The 24695-nt window shown below is 46.1% G+C and overlaps 1 protein-coding gene across 4 annotated transcripts in view; it reads right to left on the reverse strand.

Annotated features, from left to right (window-relative positions):
* LOC134353969 (GTPase HRas-like) overlaps nucleotides 1–23663 on the reverse strand; it is a 45497-nt gene extending 21834 nt beyond the window's left edge. For 2 of the 4 annotated variants that reach the window (XM_063062578.1, XM_063062575.1), the window contains exons 1-2: nucleotides 23568–23663; nucleotides 3929–4125 (exon numbers count right to left, since the gene is read on the reverse strand). In XM_063062578.1, the coding sequence (XP_062918648.1) occupies nucleotides 3929–4039 (111 nt within the window). In that variant the 5' untranslated portion in view covers nucleotides 4040–4125; nucleotides 23568–23663. Of the gene's footprint in view, nucleotides 1–3928; nucleotides 4126–21999; nucleotides 22144–23567 lie in introns of those variants that run through there. The other 2 variants (XM_063062577.1, XM_063062576.1) reach the window with 2 other exon arrangements.
* Between the last annotated feature and the right edge of the window lie 1032 nt (nucleotides 23664–24695).

Consider the following 24695-nt stretch of genomic DNA (forward strand, 5'->3'; position numbering starts at 1 on the left):
CCAAACATTCTCCCCAGCTGAAGAAGTGATTCACTTGTACTTTATCCCCCATTCAACACATTGCATTTGTTGTTCATTGTGAGGCCTTTCAAATAAAAGCAAAACCAACACGTGGGTGATTGCTCTGTACGCCTAATGCAGAAGATGACTGAGCTTCTAGTTGTAAGCCATGTTTATTCACCATCCCACTATGAACTTTGCTCTGTTACAAACAGACCCAACACCTCATTATCCACCCGGGTATAGAGCTTTCCGCCCTCCACCCTTCGAAAACTCACTCCTTGCTCCTATTTTTATGAGAATCATCATTTTTGTCTGCCGCCATTTTACCTCTATTCTTGGTCTAGCCTGGAGTACTGACAACGTCGCAGTCAGCCTGACTAGAGAACATCAGCAAAACGACAGCCTTCTGCGTTTGTGTAACCTGACGCTCACAGGTTCATTATTGCACTGGATCAGAGGAATGCCTTTTGTTTGCAGTGCTCTAAGAGTAATTAATAACTGTTCCTGACCCTGGTGACCTGGGACCCAAGGTTCCTGAACCTCTCTCCCGATGGCAGCAGCGAGGAGAGAGCATGGCCTGGATGGTGGGGTCCTTGGTGACTGATGCTACTTTCTTGTAGCAGTGCTCCTTGTAGGCATGCTGAATAATGGGAAGGGTTTACCCTGTGGTGGGCTGGACTTGCGTAGCCTTTTCCGGTCATGGGCATTGGTGTTTCCGTATCAGGACATAATGTAACCAGTCAGGATTCCCCACTGTGCATCTCATTTGATTCCCAAACCTCACCAACAATGACTGCTCCACTTACACCTAACCTATTTTATTGGCCCTTGCCCACAGTCGGCGATTTCAGGGTCACAAAATGTCCCAACAGGCCTAACTCACTTTTTCAAATCTCGCTCCTGTAACGCGCAGGCCAACGTTTCCTTGTGGTCTCAGGGCGCGCAGAATCATGAGGGACATAGATAGAGTAAATACGCACAACCTGGTTCTTAAAGGCAGGATTTGTAGAAGCATGGTCTGATTACCATGAGTTAGCATGGCTTTGTAAGAGACACGTCATGCCTCACAGGCTTGACTGAATTCTTTTGAGGATGTGACAAAGCACATTGATGAAGGTAGAGCAGGGGATGTGGTGAATACAGATTTTTGTAAGGTGGTTCATAAGGTTTCCCACAGTAGGCTTACTCAGAAAGTCAGGACACATGAGATCCAAGGGAGACGTGGCTGTGTGGATGCAGAATTGGCTTGCTTGTAGAAGGCAAAGGGTGATTGTTGATGGAGCGTATTCTTCCTGGAGGTTGGTGACCAGTGGAGTTCTGGAGGGGTCTGTTCTGGGACCCCTGCTCTTTGTGATTTTTATAAATGACTTGAATGAGGAAGTGGAAGGGTGGGTTAGTAAATTTGCAGATGATAGAACGGTTGATGGAGTCGTGGATAGTGTGGAGGATTATTGTAGGTTTTAGCAGGACAGGATGCAGAGCTAGGGCTTAGAAGTGGCAGATGAAGGTACAATCTGGAAAAGTACGTAGTGATTTATTTTGGAAGGTCGAATTTGAAGGCAGAATACAGAACACAGGGTTAAAGACAAGATTTTTGGTAATGTGGAGGAATAGAGGGACCTAGTGGTCCACAACCATAGGTCCTTCAAAAGATGCTGCGCAAGTTGGTAGGGTTGTTAAGAAGGCATATGTTGTGTTGACCAACTGAGGGCAATTGAGTTCAACAATCACAAGGTAATGTTGCAGCTCTATAAAACCCTGGTTAGACCACACTTGTAATATTGTGGTTAGTTCTGGTCACCTCATTGTAGGAAGAATGTGGAAGCTTTAGAGAGGGCGCAGAGAGGTACCAGGATAATGCATAGTCTAGACAGCAAGTCTTATGAAGATAGGTTGAGCAATCTAGGGCTTTTCTCTTTGGAGTGAAAGAGGATGAGAGGAGACTAGAAAGAGGTGTACAAGTTGATAAGAGGCATTGAAAGATTGGACAGTCAGTCTTTTTCCCATGGAAGAAATAGCTAATATATTTTAAGGTGATTGGAGGAAAGTATGGTGGGGTTTTCAGAGGTATTTAGCTTATTTATTGACTTTTACAGAGAGTGCTGAGTGCAAGGTATGGTCTGTCAAGGGTAGTTGTAGTGGCAGATGTATTAGGGACATTTAGAAACTGGTACATGGATGATAAAGAAATGGAGGACTATGTAGGAGGGAAGGGTTAGATTGATTTTAGAGTAGGTAAAAATATCAGCACAACACTGTGGGCAAAAGGACCTGTACTGTGTGATAATGTTCTATGTTCCTATATGGACGAGCTGTCAAAGGAAGTGGTTGATGCAGCATTTAAAAAAAAACATTTGATCAAGTACCTAAATAGAAAAGGGATATGGATCAAACGTAGGCAAATGAGACCAGTTTAAATGGGCCTCTTAGTCAGAATGGATCAGTTGGGCTGAAGGGCCTGTTTCTGTGTTTTATGACTATGGCCTCAAAACAAACCAGATAAAGGGAAGATATTCTGGGAAACTGGGAGTTCGTGAACCAGGGCTCAGAGCCTTGGGATATGAAGTGTTTCATGTAGAACCAAGACGAGAGGTTTCTTCATTCAGGAGGCGGTGAGCCTGTGGAAACTCCACCACAGAAACTTGGGGCCGAGTCATTAAATATATTTGAGAAGCAGGTAGATTAAAGCTAGAGATTAAGGGCCAAGGCTAGACAAGGTACAAAGTCTGAAGTGAATGATCAGACATAATGCTGTGGATTGGTGCAACAGCCCCCAAGGGGCTGAGCGGCTCCCTCCTGCTCCAATTTTTAAGGTTTCTATTACACATGGGAGGTGTACTGGAGATACATCTCTACCAAAGGAGGTGTAAGGTGTTCCTGCAGGTCACCCTTGGGCAAGGTGTAGCACCTGCTTAGCCCCCACTCCCACCCCCAATCAGGGTTGCGTGAATAGTCGTATGAGCAGCTGGTGCATATCACAAGTCCTGGTTATGTGACGACTGATGCCAGGCAGACAATCTCTGAAGAGTATTGATAATGGCTGGGGGTCATCCGTTTTGTAAAGGCACTGCCCAGAAGAAGGCAATGGCAAACCACTTCTGTAGAAAAGTTCGCCAAGGACCACCATGGTCATGGAAAGAGCAACAATCCCTCACTCAATAGTCAGATTGAAGACAGATGAAAGACCCACATCATATCATCATGTGCTGTCATATTACATACATTCTTTTAGAGTCTATCTACCTCCAGTTTCCAATGCTGCATTTCATTTCCCTGCAAACACCAGGGAATCTGCAGATGCTGGAATTTCAAGCAACACACATAAAAGTTGCTGGTGAACGCAGCAGGCCAGGCAGCATCTCTAGGAAGAGGTACAGTCGTCGTTTCGGGCCGAGACCCTTCGTCAGGACTAACTGAAAGAAGAGCTAGTAAGAGATTTGGAAGTGGGAGAGGGACGGGGAGATCCGAAATAATAGGAGAAGACAGGAGGGGTTAGGGATGGAGCCAAGAGCTGGACAGTTGATTGGCAAAAGGGATATGAGAGGATCATGGGACAGGAGGCCTAGGGAGAAAGAAAAGGGGGAGGGGGTGAAGCCTCAAGGATGGGCAAGGAGTATAGTGAGATGGATAGAGGGAGAAAAAGGAGAGAGAAAAAAAGAATGTGTGTATATAAATGAATAAATAACAGATGGGGTATGAGGGGGAGGGGGGCATTAGCGGAAGTTAGAGAAGTCAATGTTCATGCCATCGGGTTGGAGGTTACGCAGACGGAATATAAGGTGTTGTTCCTCCAACCTGAGTGTGGCTTCATCTTTACAGCAGAGGAGGCCGTGAATAGACATGTCAGAATGGGAATGGGATGTGGAATTAAAATGTGTGGCCACTGGGAGATATTTCCCTGCCTCATCTCAGCATCTTCACTTACCTCGATCGTTGGATCATATTCATCTACAAAGTGGTTCTGTATCAGCTGGATTGTCAGAGCACTTTTCCCCACGCCACCAGCTCCCACTACCACCAGCTTGTATTCGGTCATCTTCCCTTTGGTGCACTGATGAGTATCATGAAGCAGGCATCTGTGTTTTAATCATGAACATTCATGTCCGTGATGTGACCTAAAATCTGGAAAGAACAGTAACATTTGTTATTAGGTCTCAAATTTAAAATGCGCCCCTTACATTTAAACATTTGCTTCAAGGTACACCAATTCCATTTTACAAGTCTCTCACTGTGGCAGGAGCAATACCTCTCTGTTTGTGGCATGTCGAACTGTTGGAGTGACAGCGGCTTTTGATGGACATGGTCTCTTTGGGGGCTCTGCTAATGCTGACATGGCAGGTGGTGGGGGGGGGCTAGTGCCTTTTGCTGAGGCAGGTAGGGGAGAGGGAAGGGAAGGGTTGGTGCTTTGCTGCTTGTGCATGGGGGAGTGAAGGGGGTTTGGGGTTCTAACGTTTTCCTGTCATCTATTCTTTGGGGTTTTTCTTCTATTTTATGGATGTCTGTGGAGAGCGAGAACTGCAGGTTGTATATTGCACACATTCTCATCATTAAATGTAACTATTGAACAATCACAAGTCAACTTTGTCCACAAATCAGAAAATACACAAATATCTCCAGATGAATCTCAGGAGTTGTATACACACTCTGGATAATAAATGCACTTTGAATCTTCGAAATCGTTCCGATAACCATTCCAAAGAAAGGAAACGAGTTCTGCCATTTGTTGGAATGAACATGCATACGTATATGAAGGGCCGTGCAAAAGTCTTATATACAGTTAGGGTGAGGGAATTCATAGGAACGAGGACAACAGGTAAAGGAGGTCAGGGAGGAAGGCATTACCCTCAGGAGGGTGAGGATTTTCGAGTAGTACAAGGAGGTCAATACCACAACATGATAAAATCAGAACAGGAACCGAAACCCAACAAGAGACAAAAGAAAAAATTTCTTCTCTCAAAATGTTGGCCCATTTTATTTTGATATACATGTGACAAATAAAGATAATTTTTCAGATTGAATCAGATCTTCAATTTGAACAGAGGGAAATACAATCGCATCATCAATAGGCTGAATCACCTTCTGTACTGAAGTTTTCATGAATCTTAAGGCCAGTGGAAAGGGTGAAAGCAGTAAAATTACAGGGCAAGTTATCAAAATTTAAGCTCGATCAGATAGGCATGTGGGCAGATGTTTGGCAAAAGGTTTCAATTCAGGTTAAGTGTGAAGTGCTGCATTTTAACCAGGGTGGGGGCTGTGGAACAGAGGGGTCAAGCAGTACCATTTTGTGGTTCACTGTAAGTGGCATCACAGATAGTCAGGATGGTGAAGGTGTTTAGTACACTGGTCATCATCAGCCAGGGCATTGAGTATAGGAATTAGGATGTTATATTGCCACCGTACAAGATATTGGTGAGACTATACTTTCAGCATTGCGTAAAGTTTTGGTCAGCCTGTCATAGGAACCACGCCATTAACTCAAAAAAATATGGAGAAGAATTACAAGGACGTTGCCGGGACTCAAGTCTCTGAGAGGATGAGGGAGAATTTGGGCAGGCTAGGACTTTATTCCTTAGAGTGAGGGGTGACTTAAATCACAAGGGGCATAGACAGGTTGAATGCCTTTTACCGGGAAAAGTGATCTTAAAAAAAATATTGGGCATAGGTTTAAGGAGAGAGGTGGATGATTTAAACTGGGACCTGAAAGGCAATTTCTTTACATAGAGGGTGGCTCATATATGGAATAAGCTGCCAGTAGAAATGGTGAGGCAGATGCAGCAATATCTAAAGGTCATTTGGATAAGGACACGGATAAGAGGGTTTTTTAGAGGGATACGGGCCAACAGCAGGAAAATGGGACTAGTTTGGTGGGCAGCATTGTCGGCATCGATGAGTCGGGCCACACTGCATTCTCTACACCTCGAAGACAGAGAACAATAACAAGATCGTTCCTAGTCATTAATCCAAGGAAAGGATCCTATGAAAGGTAGTAGAATCAGCCCAGTAAATCATGGGTGAAGCCCTCCCACTGTTGAGCACATCTACATGAAACGTTGTCGTAGAAAAGCAGCATCCATCATCAAAGATCCTCAACATCCAGGCCATGCTCTTTTCTCACTGCTGCCATCAAGTAAAAGGTACAGGTGCCTCAGGACTCGCACCACCAGGTTCAAGACCATTTACTACCCCTCAACCATCAGGCTCTGAACAAAAGTGGGATAACTATGCTCATTCTATTTCTGGTCTTCCCACAACCGATGGTCTCACTTTAAGGACTCTTTATCTTGTTATTTCATGCTCTTTCATTTCATGTTATTTTATAGTCGTTATTTATGCTATTTATTTATATTTACATTTGCACAGTTTGTTATTCATTGATCTTGTTTACAGTAACTGTTCTATAGGTTTGCTAAGTATACCAGCAGGAAAAAGAATCTTGGAATTGTATGTGCTGACATGTATGCACTCTGATAATAAATTTTATTTTCAACTGATTTTCATTGATTTCAGAATAATCTAAGTTGATCACAGATGACATCAGGATCTAGATCAACTGGGCAAAGGGAGCCAAGAAATGGCAGATGGAATTTCACTCGGGAAAGTGCAAAGTGAAGCTTCTTGAGAAGTTAAACCAGGCCAGGGCTTCCACTGTGACTAGCAATGTTGTAGAACAGAATCCCACACGTGCAAATAGATAGATAATGACAGAAATATACCACCTAGACAAAATGGTGAGGAAGACACATGGCACTTGCCCTCATTGGTCAGGAGGTTTGGTCTAAAATAGAGACAGCAGATTACAACCACACAAGATTCAGGCGAGCCCGCACTCAGAGTACTATGTTCAGTTCTAGTCACTATACTGCAGGAAGCACGTGATTAAGCTAGAGAGGATACAGAACAGATTCACAAGGATTTTGTTTGGCGGGCTTGAGTTACGAGGAGAGACTGGTGTTACGGACCCCGTAACTGGGTTGCCAAACCAGCAGAAATGGACCACTTAGTTGGAGTCTGGATTACTGGAACTAAGAAAGTTTTATTAAAGAAATAAGCAACACAGTACTCTAATCAAAAGGATATAAATGCAACAGTTTAGCAATGATAAAACACACATGTACACAGAACTAGGATAATAGGATCAATCAAGCTCTATCGCAGTCTAGGGGTAAATGATCAGTTTCAAGTGACGCAAAGTTCAGTTCAATTTAGTTCAGTTCGCAGTAATCGCTGTTGTGCTGTTGGGCGGGGAGAAGAGAGAGAGAGAGAACGAATGAATATGCAAATCGGATTCCAAACAGACCTTCGATATTCCTCGCAGTTAGCTTTCGGGCGAGCCCTTTGTAATGACTTCTGAGGTCACCGACTGTGACCCCTCCGTTCCAGATACGATCGTTCTTCTGCGGTGAACCCGGCACCCAGGCAAGGGCGGACACACACACACCAGGTTCCCGCCCGACCGTATCTTTCCACCCTGTGCGCCTATGGCTGGTCCCGCGACCAAACCTCCAAAAACTCCCACCAACTTGTGGGGGGGGGGGGGGGCACACCGCTTCCAGGGTCTCGTTACCTAGTGGTGTCGTGTGTCTGTTGCCTTAGCGAACCTGTCCCTTTTTATCCCCCTGCTGGGGTATTGCCTGTCCATCAAACTTCAAACAGTTCAGGGTTCAAAGCCACCGGTCTCTGACAATACTCGGAACCGTGTCTCCTTTCGGTAATCTCTCTCGTCTCTCTCTTATTAGCACCTTGCATGTTCCCCCATTGTCCTCTTATCGGCATCAATCTTCTGATAACTGGTTCTTTTGTCACACTGGATGGGTTGAGATTGTTTTCCCCGGAGCAAACGAGGCCAAGAACTTCTCCTTGTACAGGAGAAGTTTATAAAACCGTGGTCAGTCTCTTTCCCAAACTTGGGAGTCTAAAACTAGAGGACAATAGTTTTAGGAGAGAGGGGAATGATTTAAAAGGGACCTGAGGGACAAGATCCAAGATCCCGCCCCCCAAACGCGCACACAGGGTGGTGAGTAAACAATGAGTTGCCAGAGAAGGTTGCCAAGGTGAGTACAATTACAGAGGTTAAAAGACATTAGAACAAGTAAAGGATAGGCAAGGTTCTTGCAGGATACGGGCCAAAAGCAGGTAAGTACCACTGGAGTAGGTATGCACCATGATTGGCATGGGCCAGTGGGCTGAATGGCCTGTTACCACACTGTGTTGCTCTGTGACTATACTCGAGCAGACAGCTCGGCAGCATTCCCACATCTCGTCAGGAACAGTAGCTGATCACAACACGGTGCACAGCAGGATCCCCCAACTTCAGCCAAAGTGGGCGTCACCAGATAAAGAGCACAGACAAAGCAACCACATTCAGCCAGAACTGCCCAGTGGATTATCAATGTTCCCCATCATTACACAACACAACCTGCAACCACCTAGCTTCTCTCCAAGTCAGATCAGAAATTAGATGAGATTGTAAGAAAGCTTAGAGACCAGCCAGTGTCCTTAAGACTCCAGAGGCAGCTGAGCTTCTAACTGAGCTGCTGCACCATTTCCCACCGTGGAATAGAACATCGAAATCTACAGCACATTACAGGCCCTTTGGCCCACAATGTTGTGCCGACCATGTAACCTACTCTAGAACCTGGCTAGGATTTCCCTACTGCATAGCCCTCTATTTTTATAAGCTCCATGTACCTGTCTAAGAGTCTCTTGAAAGACCGTGTTGTATCCGCTTCAATCACCGCCGCCGGCAGTGCAGTCCATACACCCACCACTCTGTGTGAAAAACTTACTGTTGACATCCCCTCGGTACCCATTTCCAAGCACCTTAAAACTATGCCCCCTCGTGTTAGCCACTTCAGCCCTGGGAAAAAGCCTCTGGCTATCCACACGATCAATGCCTCTCATCACCTTATACACCCCTATCAGGTCACCTCTCATCCTCATCGCTCCAAGGAGAAAAGGCCAAGTTCACTCAACCTGATCTCATAAGGCAGTGGTCCTCAACCACCGGGCCGCAAAGCATGTGCTACCAGGCTGCGAGGAAACAATATGATCTGGCGATATGAAACGATATGGGTCAGCTGCACCTTTCCTCATTCCCTGTCACGACCACTGTTGAACTTGAGTGCATGTGAGGTCATTACGCACGCGTCATCCATGTCCGCACGGGAAGAAGATCAACTCCTCGAGCTTGCAAATGACGGCGGGCTGAAAAGAATGTTTGACATAACATCTCTGCTGGCATTCTGGATCAAAGTCAAGGCTGAATATCCTGAGATAGCCACGGAAGCACTGAAAACATTGCTTCCATTTCCAACATACCTCTGCGAAGCAGGGTTTTCTGCAATGAATGCAACGAAAACTAAATTGCGGAATAAACTGGAAAACTGGACATAAGGAACCCCCTTCGAGTATCGCTGTCTCCCATCACCCCTCGATGGGACCGTCTTGTTGCAGGGAAACACGCTCAGGGCTCCCGCTGATCCAGCGATATTAGTGTGTTGCAATGAGTTTATATATTCATACGAGGAAAATATATGCTGTGTTTAATATCCAAATGTTACTTAAAATGTTATGATGCTATTGACTTATAAGTGACTTATAATTGTCTTATCACTATATTCATGGGAGGAAAATATGCACTGTGTGTTTAATATTAAATTCATTAGATAAACCCTTTTAGAAACGAAATCGAGTGTATTAGCCACTTATAAGTGACTTTTAGTTGACTTATCACTTATATTCCAGTTGTGATTAACACCCCTCCCCCCAGGGTTGCCAACTGTCCCGTATTAGCTGGGACATCCCATATAAATGTGAGGTTATTCACTTTGGTAACAAGAACAGGAAAACAGATTTATTAGCTGAATGGTGGCCAATTAGGAAAAGGGGAGGTGCAACGAGACCTGGGTGTCATTGTACACCAGTCATTGAAAGTGGGCATGCAGGTACAGCAGGCGGTGAAAAAGGCGAATGGTATGCTGGCATTCATAGCAAGAGGATTCGAGGACAGGAGCAGGGAGGTACTACTGCAGTTGTACAAGGCCTTGGTGAGACCACACCTGGAGCATTGTGTGCAGTTTTGGTCCCTTAATCTGAGGAAAGACATTCTTGCCATAGAGGGGGTACAAAGAAGGTTCACCAGAATGGTTCCTGGGGTGGCAGGACTTTCATATGATGAGAGACTGGATCGACTAGGCTTATACTCTCTGGAATTTAGAAGATTGAGGGGGGATCTGATTGAAACACATAAAATTCTAAAGGGATTGGACAGGCTAGATGCAGGAAGATTGTTCCCGATGTTGGGGAAGTCCAGAAGGAGGGGTCACAGTTTGAGGATAAAGGGGAAGCCTTTTAGGACAGAGATGAGAAAAAACTTCTTCACACAGAGAGTGGTGAATCTGTGGAATTCTCTGCCACAGGAAACAGTTGAGGCCAGTTCATTGGCTATGTTTAAGAGGGAGTTAGATACGGCCCTTGTGGCTAAAGGGATCAGGGGTATGGAGAGAAGGCAGGTATAGGGTTCTGAGTTGGATTATCAGACATGATCGTACTGAAGGCGGTGCAGGCTCGAAGGGCTGAATGGCCTACTCCTGCACCTATTTTCTATGTTTCTATATTGGGCTAAATTGGTTTGTCCCATACGGGACCGTCCTTGTCCTGTATTTCTCCCGTAAAGGTAGAGCGTTCCTATGAAACCTTTCGTGCTGAAATGACGTAAAGCGAAGAAGCAATTATCATTAATTTATATGGGAAAAATTTTTGAGCGTTCAGAGACCCAAAAAATAACCTACCAAATCATACCAAATAACACATAAAACCTCAAATAACACTAACATATAGTAAAATCAGGAATGAGATGATAAATACACAGCCTATATAAAGTAGAAATAATGTATGTACAGTGTAGTTTCACTGAAGAATCGCTAAAACTGATTTGTAGAAAAAAAAATTGGCACGTACACGCATGCGTATGGCATGTACGCGTACACAAGTGCCCGCGCAAGGCTTCATCATCATGGTAGGCTTTCTCCGGGTAAACAGTGAGAAAGTTGGCAACCCTACCCCCACCCCCAGTCGGCCGGTCCGCAAGAACATTGTCAATATTAAATCGGTCCGCGATGCAAAAAAGGTTAGGGACCCCTGTCATAAGGTACGTCCTCCCATCCAGGCAACATCCTTGTAAATCTCCTCTGTGGCAGTGGAAGTTTGCCAAGATTTACCCTGGAGCTAATACTTCATGTTACTAATTCATAACATATATGACAATGTGGTACTAGTCCAGACAAACTTATTCACACAAGGCAGAGCCAACCAAAGCCAGTTAATTACCACCTAATTAATCAGAGTGAGGCAAGATGCAACTGCTAAAATAGGGACAGCATTACTTTCCACTAAACTGCTTACTGCTTGGATTTTTACCAGGACCACCTCACCCCCAGTCCTCATTACCCTCAGTCCAAACATAGTTAAATCTGGAAGCAATAACGAGAAAGAGAACAGACATTTATTGATCCTTGAATAGTGAACCGGGTCACGCTCTCGTCTCACTGCTGCCATTAGGAAGGTGGAACAAGAGTCTTAGGACTCATATCACCAGGCTCAGGAACAGCTATTACCTCTCAACCATCAACCAGTGGCGATTAACTTCTTCAACTTCACTCATGCCATCACTGAACTGTTCCCACAATCTCTATGGACTCACTATCAAGGACCTGTCATGTCATGTTCTTGATGTTTATTAGTTATTTATGTGTAATTATTACTTTTTTCTCCTTTGTATTTGCAGTTTGTTGCACATTCCTTGTTTGCCCACCCTGTTGGATGCAGTCTTTCAGTGATTCTATAAAGGTTCTTGGATGGTGAGGACAATATGAGTCAGGTTGATGTTCTGGAGCATGTTGATATTAAGAGAGAGGAGGTGTTGGAGTTGTTAAAATACATTAGGACGGGTAAGTCCCTGGGGCCTGATGGAATATTCCCCAGGCTGCTGCACTAGGCGAGGGAAGAGATTGCTGAGCCTCTGGCTAGGATTTTTACGTCCTCGTTGTCCACGGAAATGGTACCGGAGGATTGGAGGGAGGCGAATGTTGTCCCCTTGTTCAAACAAGGTAGTAGGGATAGTCTGGGCAATTATAGACCAGTGAACCTTACGTCTGTGGTGGGAAAGCTGTTGGAAAAGATTCTTACAGATAGGATCTCTGGGCATTTAGAGAGTCATGGTCTGATCAGGGACCGTCAGCATGGCTTTGTGAAGGGCAGATCGTGTCGAACAAGCCTGATAGAGTTCTTTGAGGAGGTGACCAGGCATATAGATGAGGGTAGTGCAGTGGATGTGATCTATATGGATTTTAGTAAGGCATTTGACAAGGTTCCACATGGTAGGCTTATTCAGAAAGTCAGAAGGCATGGGATCCAGGGAAGTTTGGCCAGGTGGATTCAGAATTGGCTTGCCTGCAGAAGGCAGAGGGTCGTGGTGGAGGGAGTACATTCAGCTTAGAGGATTGTGACTAGTGGTGTCCCACAAGGATCTATTCTGGGACCTCTACTTTTGGTGATTTTTATTAAAAACCTGGATGTGGGGGTAGAGGGGTGGGTTGGCAAGTTTGCAGACGACACAAAGGTTGGTGGTGTTGTAGATAGTGTAGAGGATTGTCGAAGATTGCAGAGAGACATTGATAGGATGCAGAAGTGGGCTGAGAAGTGGCAGATGGAGTTCAACCCGGAGAAGTGTGAAGTGGTACACTTTGGAAGGACAAACTCCAAGGCAGAGTACAAAGTAAATGGCAGGGTACTTGGCAGTGTGGAGGAGCAGAGGGATCTGGGGGTACATGTCTACAGATCCCTGAAAGTTGCCTCACAGGTGGATAGGGTAGTTAAGAAAGCTTATGGAGTGTTAGCTTTCATAAGTCGAGGGATAGAGTTTAAGAGTCGCAATGTAACGATGCAGCTCTATAAAACTCTGGTTAGGCCACACTTGGAGTACTGTGTCCAGTTCTGGTCACCTCACTATAGGAAGGATGTGGAAGCATTGGAAAGGGTACAGAGGAGATTTACCAGGATGCTGCCTGGTTTAGAGAGTATGCATTATGATCAGAGATTAAGGGAGCTAGGGCTTTACTCTTTGGAGAGAAGGAGGATGAGAGGAGACATGATAGAGGTGTACAAGATAATAAGAGGAAATAGATAGAGTGGATAGCCAGCGCCTCTTCCCCAGGGCACCACTGCTCAATAGAAGAGGACATGGCTTTAAGGTAAGGGGTGGGAAGTTCAAGGGGTATATTAGAGGAAGGTTTTTTACTCAGAGAGTGGTTGGTGCGTGGAATGCACTGCCTGAGTCAGTGGTGGAGGCAGATACACTAGTGAAATTTAAGAGACTACTAGACAGGTATATGGAGGAATTTAAGGTGGGGGGTTATATGGGAGGCTGGGTTTGAGGGTCGGCACAACATTGTGGGCCAAAGGGCCTGTAATGTGCTGTACTATTCTATGTTCTATGTTTATTTACTGAGTCTACCCACAAGAAAACAAACCTCAGGATTGGATATGGCGACGTATATAAATAAACTTACTTTGAACTTTGGACCATTCCCTATCTGCATGCAGCAAGAGCTGGAGAACTTTAACAATACAAACAGAAATTCCTGGAAGAACTCACTTCAGGCTGAAGACACCCCACATGACTATTCCTCCTCCCACAGATTCAGTCTCCTTCCAACATTTTGATTTTGTTTTAGATTTCTAATATTTACCAGTTTGCTTAGATTTTCGTGACAGAGCATTCCAACAGCACGTGCATTTCATGTCACAGACGTAGGGACACAGATCAAGCCTGACCTAGTCCAAACCCATCTTTTTGCCCATTGACAAATTCCATTTGCCTAAATTAGGAATGTATCCTTCGATATTTTAGAAATAGCTTCTTCCCCTCCGCTATGAGATTTTTGAATTGTTCATCTACTTTCCTCTGCTTTTGTACTAATTATTTATTATAACAGCCATTTATGTATTGCATTGTACAGCGGTGGCAAAATGACATTTCAAGATATATGGCACGTCAGTGATAATAGGTTAGCAGGTTAATTGGCCATTGTACATTGTATTGTGATTAAGCTAGTATTAAACAGGTGGTTGCTGGGTGTTGTACTGCGTCTGTACTGCACTGTATCTCTAAATAAATACATAATAAACTTAACTCTAATGTCCATCTGGGGTGTATGGGGTGTCCAGGGAGGGGTAGCACCTCTGGTGGGGGGGGGAGGGGGCTACCATGCCCTTTTCAGGGCAGCTCATCCACCTTTGGTCCCCACCTGGCGCTCAACTCTCACCTGTGGCTCCAAGTAGTTGTAGCACGCGCAGCGGCCACACCCCGGTAAACCGTCTCGGCACACAGGCCAAACCAGGTGAGGGTAGCCGATGGGTCTTTGACCCTCGGCGAGGTAGGGGATCTGCCTGTCCCAACGTGTGAAGTCTGGCCCTGGTAGATTGAGCGGAGGAGACTGATTAATGGTCCAACGGTCAAGAAGGCAGGGCCAGCGGGCGTGGTGGAGTGCTAAGAGCACGGGAAGACACTTAGACGTCCTGGTCATCCATTGCAAGAGGTGGTGATCTCTTTAAGCTCACCCGGCAGTAGGCAAAGGCAAACCACTGCTGTAACCTGCCACGAACATGATTTCCCAATATGTCAGAGCGGCGTGGAGGGAAATTATCCGCCAACTGGAAATTCCAGATGCGACCTAAAGCGAGCGAGTGTCCATCGAAGTGCCTTTTAAATGCAGTAATTGTATCTGACTGTATTGTGTAAAAAGAGAATTGCCCTCAAATTCCTCTCACTTTAAAACTTTGCTCTGACTTCCGACATCTCACTGTCCATGCCTCTCACAACCTTACATTCTTCCAACAAGTCACTCTCTGTCACGACCTCCTTCACTCCATGGAAGGCAAACCAGGCCTATCCAACCCAGGCACTGTCCCCGTGAATCTTGGCCGCGCTCTGTCCCACGTTCTTGCTGGGGTGCGGCTAACAGCTTCTTCTTCATGTGCCTTGCATGTTATACGCTTGGGCGATCACATCTGTCCACATCGAACGATCCCTCGCAGCGTCAATGATATCTCGCACACTTAGATCTGTTAGTTCTTTCAGTGTCCATATATTTTCTTCTTAGCCTTCCTCTTCCGTGTTTACCAGGCATATGGCCTTGTAATGTAAGGCATTCTATTTCTCCCTTTCTGATGACATGGCCCAGGAATTTAAGTTTCCTCTCGTTTGATGTTCTCATTTTTGTATGGGCACATTGGAGTACTGTCTCATTAGTTACCCTATCTCTAAATCATGAGTGGGCACGTGGCCAAGTGGTTAAGACATTGGACTAGCAACCTGAAGGTCGTGAGTTCGAGCCCCAGCCCGAGGGAACGTGTTGTGTCCTTGAGCAAGGCACTTAATCACACATTGCTCTACGATGACACCGGTGCCAAGCTGTATGGGTCCTAATGCCCTTCCCTTGGACAACACTGGTGTCGTGGAGAGGGGAGACTTGCAGCATGGGCAACTGCCAGTCTTCCATACAACCTTGCCCAGGCCTGCGCCCTGGAGAGTGAAGACTTTCCAGGCGCAGATCCATGGTCTCGCAAGACTAACGGATGCCTTTAATATCAATCAGAGCACATACATCTCACGAGCACAGCCAAGCCAGTGTGTTTGTGTAAAGTTGTCCATTTCTGACTCAACCAACGAGAGCAAGGGTGCCACTTGCCTTCATCATCACTCCATCCACCCACATGGTCACTTTCAGGAAACTATGGACTTCAACCCCAAAATATCCCTGTTCATCAAAATTCCTTAGAGACTTACCAGTACTGCATACATCCTACCCCCTTATCCCACTTCCCAAAATACATCACTTTGCCTTTGTCTGAAATAAGTTCCACCTGTCATTTTCCTACCCAATGCTGATGACCAAGATAAAAGCCCAAGGTATTACAGGAAAGATACTAGCATGATTGGCTGATTGGAGGGAGGCAAAGAGTGGGAATAAAGGGGGCCTTTTCTGGTTGGCTACAGGTGTCTAATGGTGTTCCACAGGGGTTGGTGTTGGGACCACTTCTTTTCATGTCTTGTGTCAATGATTTGGATGATGTAATTGATGGCTTTGTGGCCAAGTTTGCAGATGATACAAACGTATATGGAGGGGCAGGCAGTGTTGTGGAGGCAGGGAGGCTGCAGGACTTAGACAGTAGGAGAATGGGCAAAGAAACGGCAGATGGAATAGTGTTGGTATGTGTATGATCATGCACTTTGGTAGAAGGAATAAAGGTGTAGACTACTTTCTAAATGGGGACCAAATTCAGAAATTAGAGGTGCAAAGGGACTTGGGAGTCCTCATGCCATAATTCCCTAAAGATTAACTTGCAGGTTGAGTCGGTGGTGAGGAAGGCAAATGCAACATTAGCATTCATTTCGAGAAGATTATACTACAAGAGCAAGAATGTAATGCTGAAGCTTTACAAGGTATTAGGCTGCATTTGTCATGAACAGTGTTGGGCCTGTTGTCCAAGAAAGGATATGCTGGCATTGGAGAGGATCCAGAGGTGAGGCACAAGAATGATCTCAGGAATGAAAGGGTTAAAGTATGAAGAGAGTTTGATGGTTCTGGGCTTGTACTTGCCGGAGTTTAGAAGAATGAGGGAGGAATCTCATTGGAACCTATCAAATATTGAAAGGATTAGATGGAGTGGACATGGAGAGGGTATTTCCTACAGTGGGGGAGTCTAAGGCCAGAGGGCACAGCCTCAGCCATTAGAAAAGAGGTGAGGAGGAATTTATTTTGCCAGAGGTTGGTGAATCTGTAGAATTCATTGCCACAGGTGACTGTGGAGGCCAAGTCATTGGGTATATTTAAAGTGGAGGTTGACAGGTTCTTGATTAGTAATGATATCAAAGGTTATGGGAGAAGGCAGGAGAAAAAGGTTGAAAGGGTTAATAAATCAGACATGATGGGATGGCAGAACAGACCTGATGGGCCAAATGGCCTTTTTCTTACAATAAGGACATCCTCCCACCATCGGCCTCTGTCTCATCTGTCAGCAAAAGCCAATTTTGGATCCAATCAGCTAGCTTGTCCAGAATTCCATGTGGCTAACATACAGGGCATTGTCAAATACCTTAGAATATAGAACACCACAACGCAGGAACAGGCCCTTTGGCCCATCATCTCTGTGCTGACAATGATGTCAATCCAAACTAATCCCATTTGCCTCCACATGGTCTATATCTTATTCATGTGCCTGCAGAAACACTTCTTAAACATCGTTGTCAAACCTGCTTCCATGACCTCTGTGGTAGCGCATTACAGGCACCCACCACTCTGTTCGAAAATGGCGTGCCTTTATACTTTACCCCTCTCACTTCAAACCTATGCCCTCTGGTGCTTGACATTTCTACTTGATAGGTTTCCATTCTTAAGGATACAAGAGAGACAGTGAATCTCTTGCGAGCAACACCAACATCATGAATAAGTGGAAGCAAATAGTCACTTCTGGCTCCCAAACAACCATGTGTTTTCAGACTCTTCAATAGGAAGTTTAATTTCTTATCTCCATTTACGTTTAGGGGCCAAATCCCTGGTTTCCTTGCTGGAATTTTCAGGACTGGAGCCTTTGCCCCAGTGCAGGTGATTCCACATTTAACCAGCTGCCTCCCTGTTCAAAGACAAGCAGGTCCTGATCACCTGCACTGCAGGACCAGAAATCTACCAAATGTGACAAATGTTGTGGGACCTCTCCCGCCAGCAGATAAACTTTCATCTTCCGAAACTCTCAGAATCAGGTGTCGAATTGAGCTATTTGGCTGAAAGCCGAGCTCAGGTGGCCTCAAGTCAAACAGCCCAGTGCTGAAACATCAACCACAGCATTGTTAGCTCAACAGGTCAGGCAGCATTGAGTGAGAGAGAGGACACGCACACACACTCACACATGCGGTGGCTGTGAGTGGGTTTGGGGGCATGAGAGAATACTGTTACTTGTTTCATTCAATAGCTTTCAAAAATACATAGATGTACCAAGCTGTACAGGCTTGGGAAAAGTTGGTGGGCTGGGAGTGAGAGAAGGGAAACAACAGACCATGGAAATCAAGAGATTTATGGAATAGGGAAAAGAAAATTATATTTCAAAAACTGCCTACTTACGAGTCGAATGCCAGAAATGGGATTAGTGTAGATGGGTACTCAACAGTCAGCACAGATGTGATGGGCCAAAGAGCCTCCTCCAGAGACAGGAAGGAGGTACAGAAGCCTGAAAGCACACACTCAGTGATTCAGGAACAGCTTCTTCCCCTCTGACATCTGATTTCATGAACACTACCTCTCTACTTTTTTTAATTTCTGTTTTTTTTTGCACTACTTATTTTAAGTGAACTACTCCATATACTTACCAGAATTCAGTTTTTTCCTCTATATTTATCATGCGTTTCATTGTACTGCTTTTGTATAGTTAATGAATTTCATTACATATGCTGGTGATATTAAACCTGATTCGGATTCTGATCCCCCTCTTAAAAGCTTCCCGGCTCTCCCCCATGCCTCTGTTCACTCTGGGCCCAGCTTGTGGCTGCCGCGCTCCTGTTCATCTCAGCTCCCTGGCCAACATTCTTCCCTCAGCAGCAGCAGCTCAACTTTAGAATTGTCAGTCTCAAATTCAGGTTCCGCTCCCCCCTCAACACAAGCCTTCGTCCTCCCCTTTCCCCCCCACAGCTCACTCCCTCCATACCTCCACGCACTCCCGAGCGTCATCGTTCTCAGAATGTCAGGCCCTCAGTTGTGAGGACAACTTTTGGAATTCCCTTTCAGGGTTTGGCTAAGATCTTCGTACCCAAATCAAACTCTTCACCCCCTGCTAGAGAGGGTAGCCACCTGTATCAGATCACTCCCTCTGCCAACCACCCTCACCCATCTTCAGCTCCTGAAAGGGTGTTGTGTCTGTTAACCTTCCTTTCACTGCTGCCAGGAACACCAGGAACCTTTCTTCCTCATTCTCTGCCCACGGCCAGTGGGGAGGAACAAACCGTAAAAGCAAATCAGAACAGCCACAGCTCATTCTGAGGCGGCCAGGGAACAGGACTGTCAGAATGGACAGTTCACACACAGTGGTGCTAGACACCAGTGCCATTTAGGGGTGGGAGGGGTACAGTGGATTCACTGAGACACCATCACTGACCTGGCATGTCAAACCCCCATGGCAGTGTGGTGATCAGCGCAACGCTATTACAGATTGGGGTGTTTTGTAGTTTGGAGTTCAACTCTGGCGCTGTCTGTAAGGAATCTCTGAACGTCCTGCTTGTGGAATTACATGGGTTTTCTCCGGGTCCTCTTGTTTCCTCCCACAGTCCAAAGACATACCAGGTCAATTAACTGGTCATTATAAATTGTCCCGTGATTAGGTTAAGGTTAATTGGGGTTGCTGAGCAGTGCGAGTTGAAGGGCTGTATCGCTAAATAATTAATAAATAAATGTGATTTCTGTTTTGTGAATGTCTGTGGAGAGTAAGAATTTCAGGCTGTATATTATATACATTTTCTGATATTAAATAGAACTACTGAATAAATGTCAGGAATGAAATAGTGCGCATGCACAGGGTCACCAGACTGTGACTGCAGTGCTTTTAGGTAGAAATGTGGGAGCAAAGGAACGAAAACTGGAAAGGTCAGGCACTGTCTGCAGAAAGAACAGCAGAGTTATTGCGTCTGGCTGAAGACCTTTCAATGGACAAAGGGACACACGAGCTCTGGGATGTTTCTTCTGGTCAAGATGGTGCCGAGCTGTGGTCTCTGTCGAATTTCTGGCCCTGACTCAGCTGCTTTCTAGGTTTGTAGGGATGGTGTTGGGGATAGAGAGGAGAGACAGGAGTCAGTTTAGTGATTAGGGACAGGGATATGGGTAAGTTAGATGTCAGGCCAGAGTCTATGCCTCTGCTCTATGCTCCACATTCGTAGGTCAGCGACGTGGATGTAGGACCGGCAGACAAGCAAGGCCAAGGGCTAGTGGTCACCCCCCAGGTCAGCGAGTCATCAGCAGGTTCAGAGACCATGTGGGCAGGAAGCACGAGGACCGGTGACCCCCCAGGTATCTGAGTCGGTGAGACCAGAGTTTAAGGCCTAGGGTTCGAAGGCTGGAGTTGGGGCCTGGAGTTCAGGATCCTTATTCATCATCAACAACTTTGGAGCTTGGGACCTTAATTTATCATCATTGGCGAGTTCTATGATCGATATCGAAGAATCTTGCCCGATGGCCAAAACCTGGGTCTGCAAGTCCATTGGGGAAATCGGAGGCCCAATGACTGCAAATCTGCCAAATCCACTGGATTTGGCCTAGTCTTGGGTTTGGAATGCTGCGTGAGTGGGGAGGAACAGGATTGTTTTGCTGTTGTGTTGTTGTTTGTTGCCTTGTGCTGTACTGCTCAGCATGATGGGAATGCTACATTGGTACTGGAGTCTGTAGCAACACTTGTGGGCTGCCCCCAACACATCCTTAGGCTGTGCAGATTGTTGATGCAAATGACGCATTTTACTGCCCGTTTCGATGTACAAGGGGTGATTGATAAGTTCGTGGCCCAAGGCAGAGGGAGATGAGTTATACAGCTCTCGTTACATGCATGTACAGTTCAACTCTGAGTGATTATGCAGATAGTTTGAAGTTAATAACTCATTTCCTTCTACCTTGGGCCACGAACTTATCAATCACCCCTGCTGTGAACACTTCCTGGAGGTCCATGATCCGTGTGCTCCACGACCGCTGGACTAAGTGTGTAAATGTAGCAGGGGACTATGTTGAAAAATAAATGTGCTAGGTTTTGTAAAACTGACTCCTTCTGCCTTGGGCCACGAACTTATCAATCACCCCTCGTACATTGAAATGAATCTAAATCTAGACCAATACACACACTGATACATGTATATATACAGACACACACACACACAGTCACTGACCCACCCACGCATGTGATGTTACCTACCCAGGGATAGTTATTGTTCCAGACACCTTACCCCCACAATCACTATCTCACACACACAGTCACAGACAACCATGTGTGATGTTACCTACCCAGAGATAGTTATTGCTCCAGACACATTACCCCTACAATCATTGTTACCAGATACAATATTACACACACATGCAACATAATGTTAGCACATCGAACAGTATAGCACAGGAACCGATCCTTTGGCCCACAATGTGGCATTAAACCAACTAAATTAATGCCAATCCAAACTAATTCCTTCTGCCGACATGATGTCCATATCCCTCCATTTTCTGTACATTCATGTACCCATCCAAAAGCCTCTTAAACCCCTCCATTGTATTTGCCTCCACCACCAACCCTGGCAGTACATTCCCGACACCCACCACCTCTCTGTGTAAAAAAAACTTACCCTGCACATCTCCTTTGAACCCTCCCTGCTGACCTTAAATGCACACCCTATTAGACACCTGGTCCCCAAGGAAGAAAATAACAAACTTTCTACTTATTTATGCCTCTCATAATCTTATAACCCTCTTATCAGATCTCTCCCCAGGTTCGGAGAAACTAGTCCAAGTTTGTCCACATCACCTTAAAGCGCATTCCCTCCATCCAAGCAGCATTTTGGTAAACCTGTTCTATATTCTCTCCAAAGCCTATAAGTGGGTACAATATTCCAATTGCAGCCTAACTAGAGTTTTATAAAGCCGCAGTATCATTTTCCGACTCTATTTAAATATCTCAACTCATGAACACAAGTATAACATACGTCATTTTATTACCCTGTGTGGCTGCAGACTTGGATTCCAAAATCCCTACATAAACCAACACTGTTAAGGATCCTTTGCATTTGATCTCTTCACATTTGGCCGGATTAAATTCCATCTGCAATTGATCTATATCCCGTTGTATGCTTTGTTATTTTATTTAGCGAGAACAGGCCCTTCGACAAACCCCGTTTAACCCTAACCTTATGACCAGTTAACCTACCCGGAACATCTTTGGACTGTGGGAGAGAACCGAGCGGACCCGCTTTCCACGGGGAGGACGTAAAGAGACTCCTTACAGGACGGTGCCGGAACTGAACTCCGAAACGCGCCGCGCTAACCACTAACGCCTTCTCCCATCTACAAGATCACCAATCTTTGCACCGTCTGCAAATTCACTAACCCCACGTATGCAGGCTATTTATATACGTGCATATTGCAAGCAGCAGAGACTCCAGTTCAGAACACCACCAGTCACAGACTTCCAGCCGGAATAAATCCGATCGCCCACGATCCGCTGTCTTTAATGGGCAAGCCAATTCTTAACCCAAGCAGCCAAGTCACCGTGTTGGCTACATAGATACATTTCTGCCCCAAACACAGTTACCCCACATACCCTGAGACAACTTTACCTACACCTCCGCCGCTGCCCAGCACAATGTTCCTCCCAGATACACTGTTACTCACCCAGAGTTACCGACCCCCACACACACTGTTACCCACCCAGAGCTACCGACCCCTCCACACACTGTTACCCACCCACCCAGTTACCGACCCCCACACACACTGTTACCCACCCAGAGTTACCGACCCCTCCAGACACTGTTACCCACCCAGAGTTACCGACCCCCACAAACACTGTTACCCACCCAGAGTTACCGACTCCTCCACACTGTTACCCATCCACCCAGAGATACCGACCCCCAGACACACAGTTACCCTGTTACCCACCCATCCAGAGTTACCGACCCCCAGACACACAGTTACCCACCCAGAGTTACCGACCCCCACACACACTGTTACCCACCCAGAGTTACCGACCCCTCCAGTTACCCACCCAGAGTTGCCGACCCCCACACACACTGTTACCCACCCACCCAGAGATACTGACCCCCAGACACAGTTACCCTGTTACCCACCCACCCAGTTACCGACCCCCAGATACACTGTTACCCACCCAGAGTTACCGACCCCCAGACACACTGTTACCCTGTTACACACCCACCCAGTTACCGACCCCCAGACAGTTACACTGTTACCCACACACACACAGTTATCCTGTTACACTCACCCACCCAGTTACTGACCCCCACACACACTGTTACCCACCCACCCAGAGATACCGACCCCCAGACAGTTACCCTGTTACCCACCGAGTTACCAACCCCCAGACACAGTTACCCTGTTACACACCCACCCAGTTACCGACCCCCAGACAGTTACACTGTTACCCAACCACCCAGAGTTACCGACCCCCACACAGTTACCCTGTTACACTCACCCACCCAGTTACCGACCCCCAGACACACTGTTACCTACCCAGAGTTACCAACCCCCACACACAGTTACCCTATTACACTCACCCACCCAGAGTTACTGACCCCCAGACACACTGTTACCCACCCAGAGTTACCGACCCCCACATACACAGTTACCCTGTTACACTCACCCACCCAGAGTTACTGACCCCCAGACACCCTGTTATCCACCCAGAGTTATCGACCCCCAGACACACTGTTACCCACCCAGAGTTACCGACCCCCACATACACAGTTACCCTGTTACACTCACCCACCCATCGCCAGCACACGGTAACCAGTCCGTCCGCTCCTCCGGTCCAGGACCGCCCAACCAATCGCGTCCGCGGACGCCCGGGGCAGCCAGCCAATCACAGCGCCTACTCGGTTGGATTTTGTCCAGTGAGGACAGGCCGCCAGGGGGGCCTTTGCCGCCTGTCTTACGGCTGCCTGTCAAATATTTCTGGAACGAAGGTTTAATTTTAAAAAAAAGAAAACACGTAGTGAATAATTTGAACGAATTGTTCATGGGGCTGGTGCTTCGGCATAATTAGCTGACTGGATTGTTCGATGTAAGCCGCAAGAGGAGGTACCTCAGTGTCAGGACCCAGATTTTGACAGGGACAATTCCGCTGGGTGGGTGGGGGCCCGTTCTTCATTATTTATGAACATTATTCGGATGTGAGTGTACAAAGTATGGTTTGTTCGTGAAGTAGTCTTCTCTGAATTGCAGGGAGATCTTGATCAGTTAGAGAGTGGACTGAGGAGTGGCAGATGTTTTTTTTAATTAACTAAGTATGAGTTGATGCATTTTGGACCTTCTAACCTATACAGTGAATGGCAGGGCACTGAAGAGTGTTCTGGGACAGAAGGGCCGAGCAGTACAAGTGAACAATTCGCGTGAGTAGACAGGGTGGTGAAGAAGGCTGCCCTTCCTCAGTAGGGGATTTAAGGGTTATATGGGGAAAAGGCAGGTAGGTGGAGATGAGTCCATGGTCTGTGGAATTCTCTGCCACAGGAAACAGTTGAAGCCAGTTCATTGGCTATATTTGAGAGGGAGTTAGATATGGCCCTTGTGGCTAAAGGGATCCGGGGTATGGAGAGAAGGCAGGTGCAGGGTTCTGAGTTGGATTATCAGCCATGATCATACTGAATGGCGGTGCAGGCTTGAAGGGCCGAATGGCCTAGTCCTGCACCTACTTTCTATGTTTCTATGGTCAGATCAGTCATGATCTTATTGAATGGCAGAGCAGGCTCGATGAGCTGGATGGCCTACTCCCACTCCTATTTCTTATGGTCTTATGTTTATGTTAGTCAGGGTTGTTAGTTTAGGAGCAGGAACATTATGTTGCAGTTAGATATGATGTTGGTGACACTGCTCTTAAAGTATTTATGTACAGAT

The sequence above is a fragment of the Mobula hypostoma genome, chromosome 11, assembly GCF_963921235.1.
Source record: "Mobula hypostoma chromosome 11, sMobHyp1.1, whole genome shotgun sequence".
Classification (NCBI taxonomy): Eukaryota; Metazoa; Chordata; class Chondrichthyes; order Myliobatiformes; family Myliobatidae; genus Mobula; species Mobula hypostoma.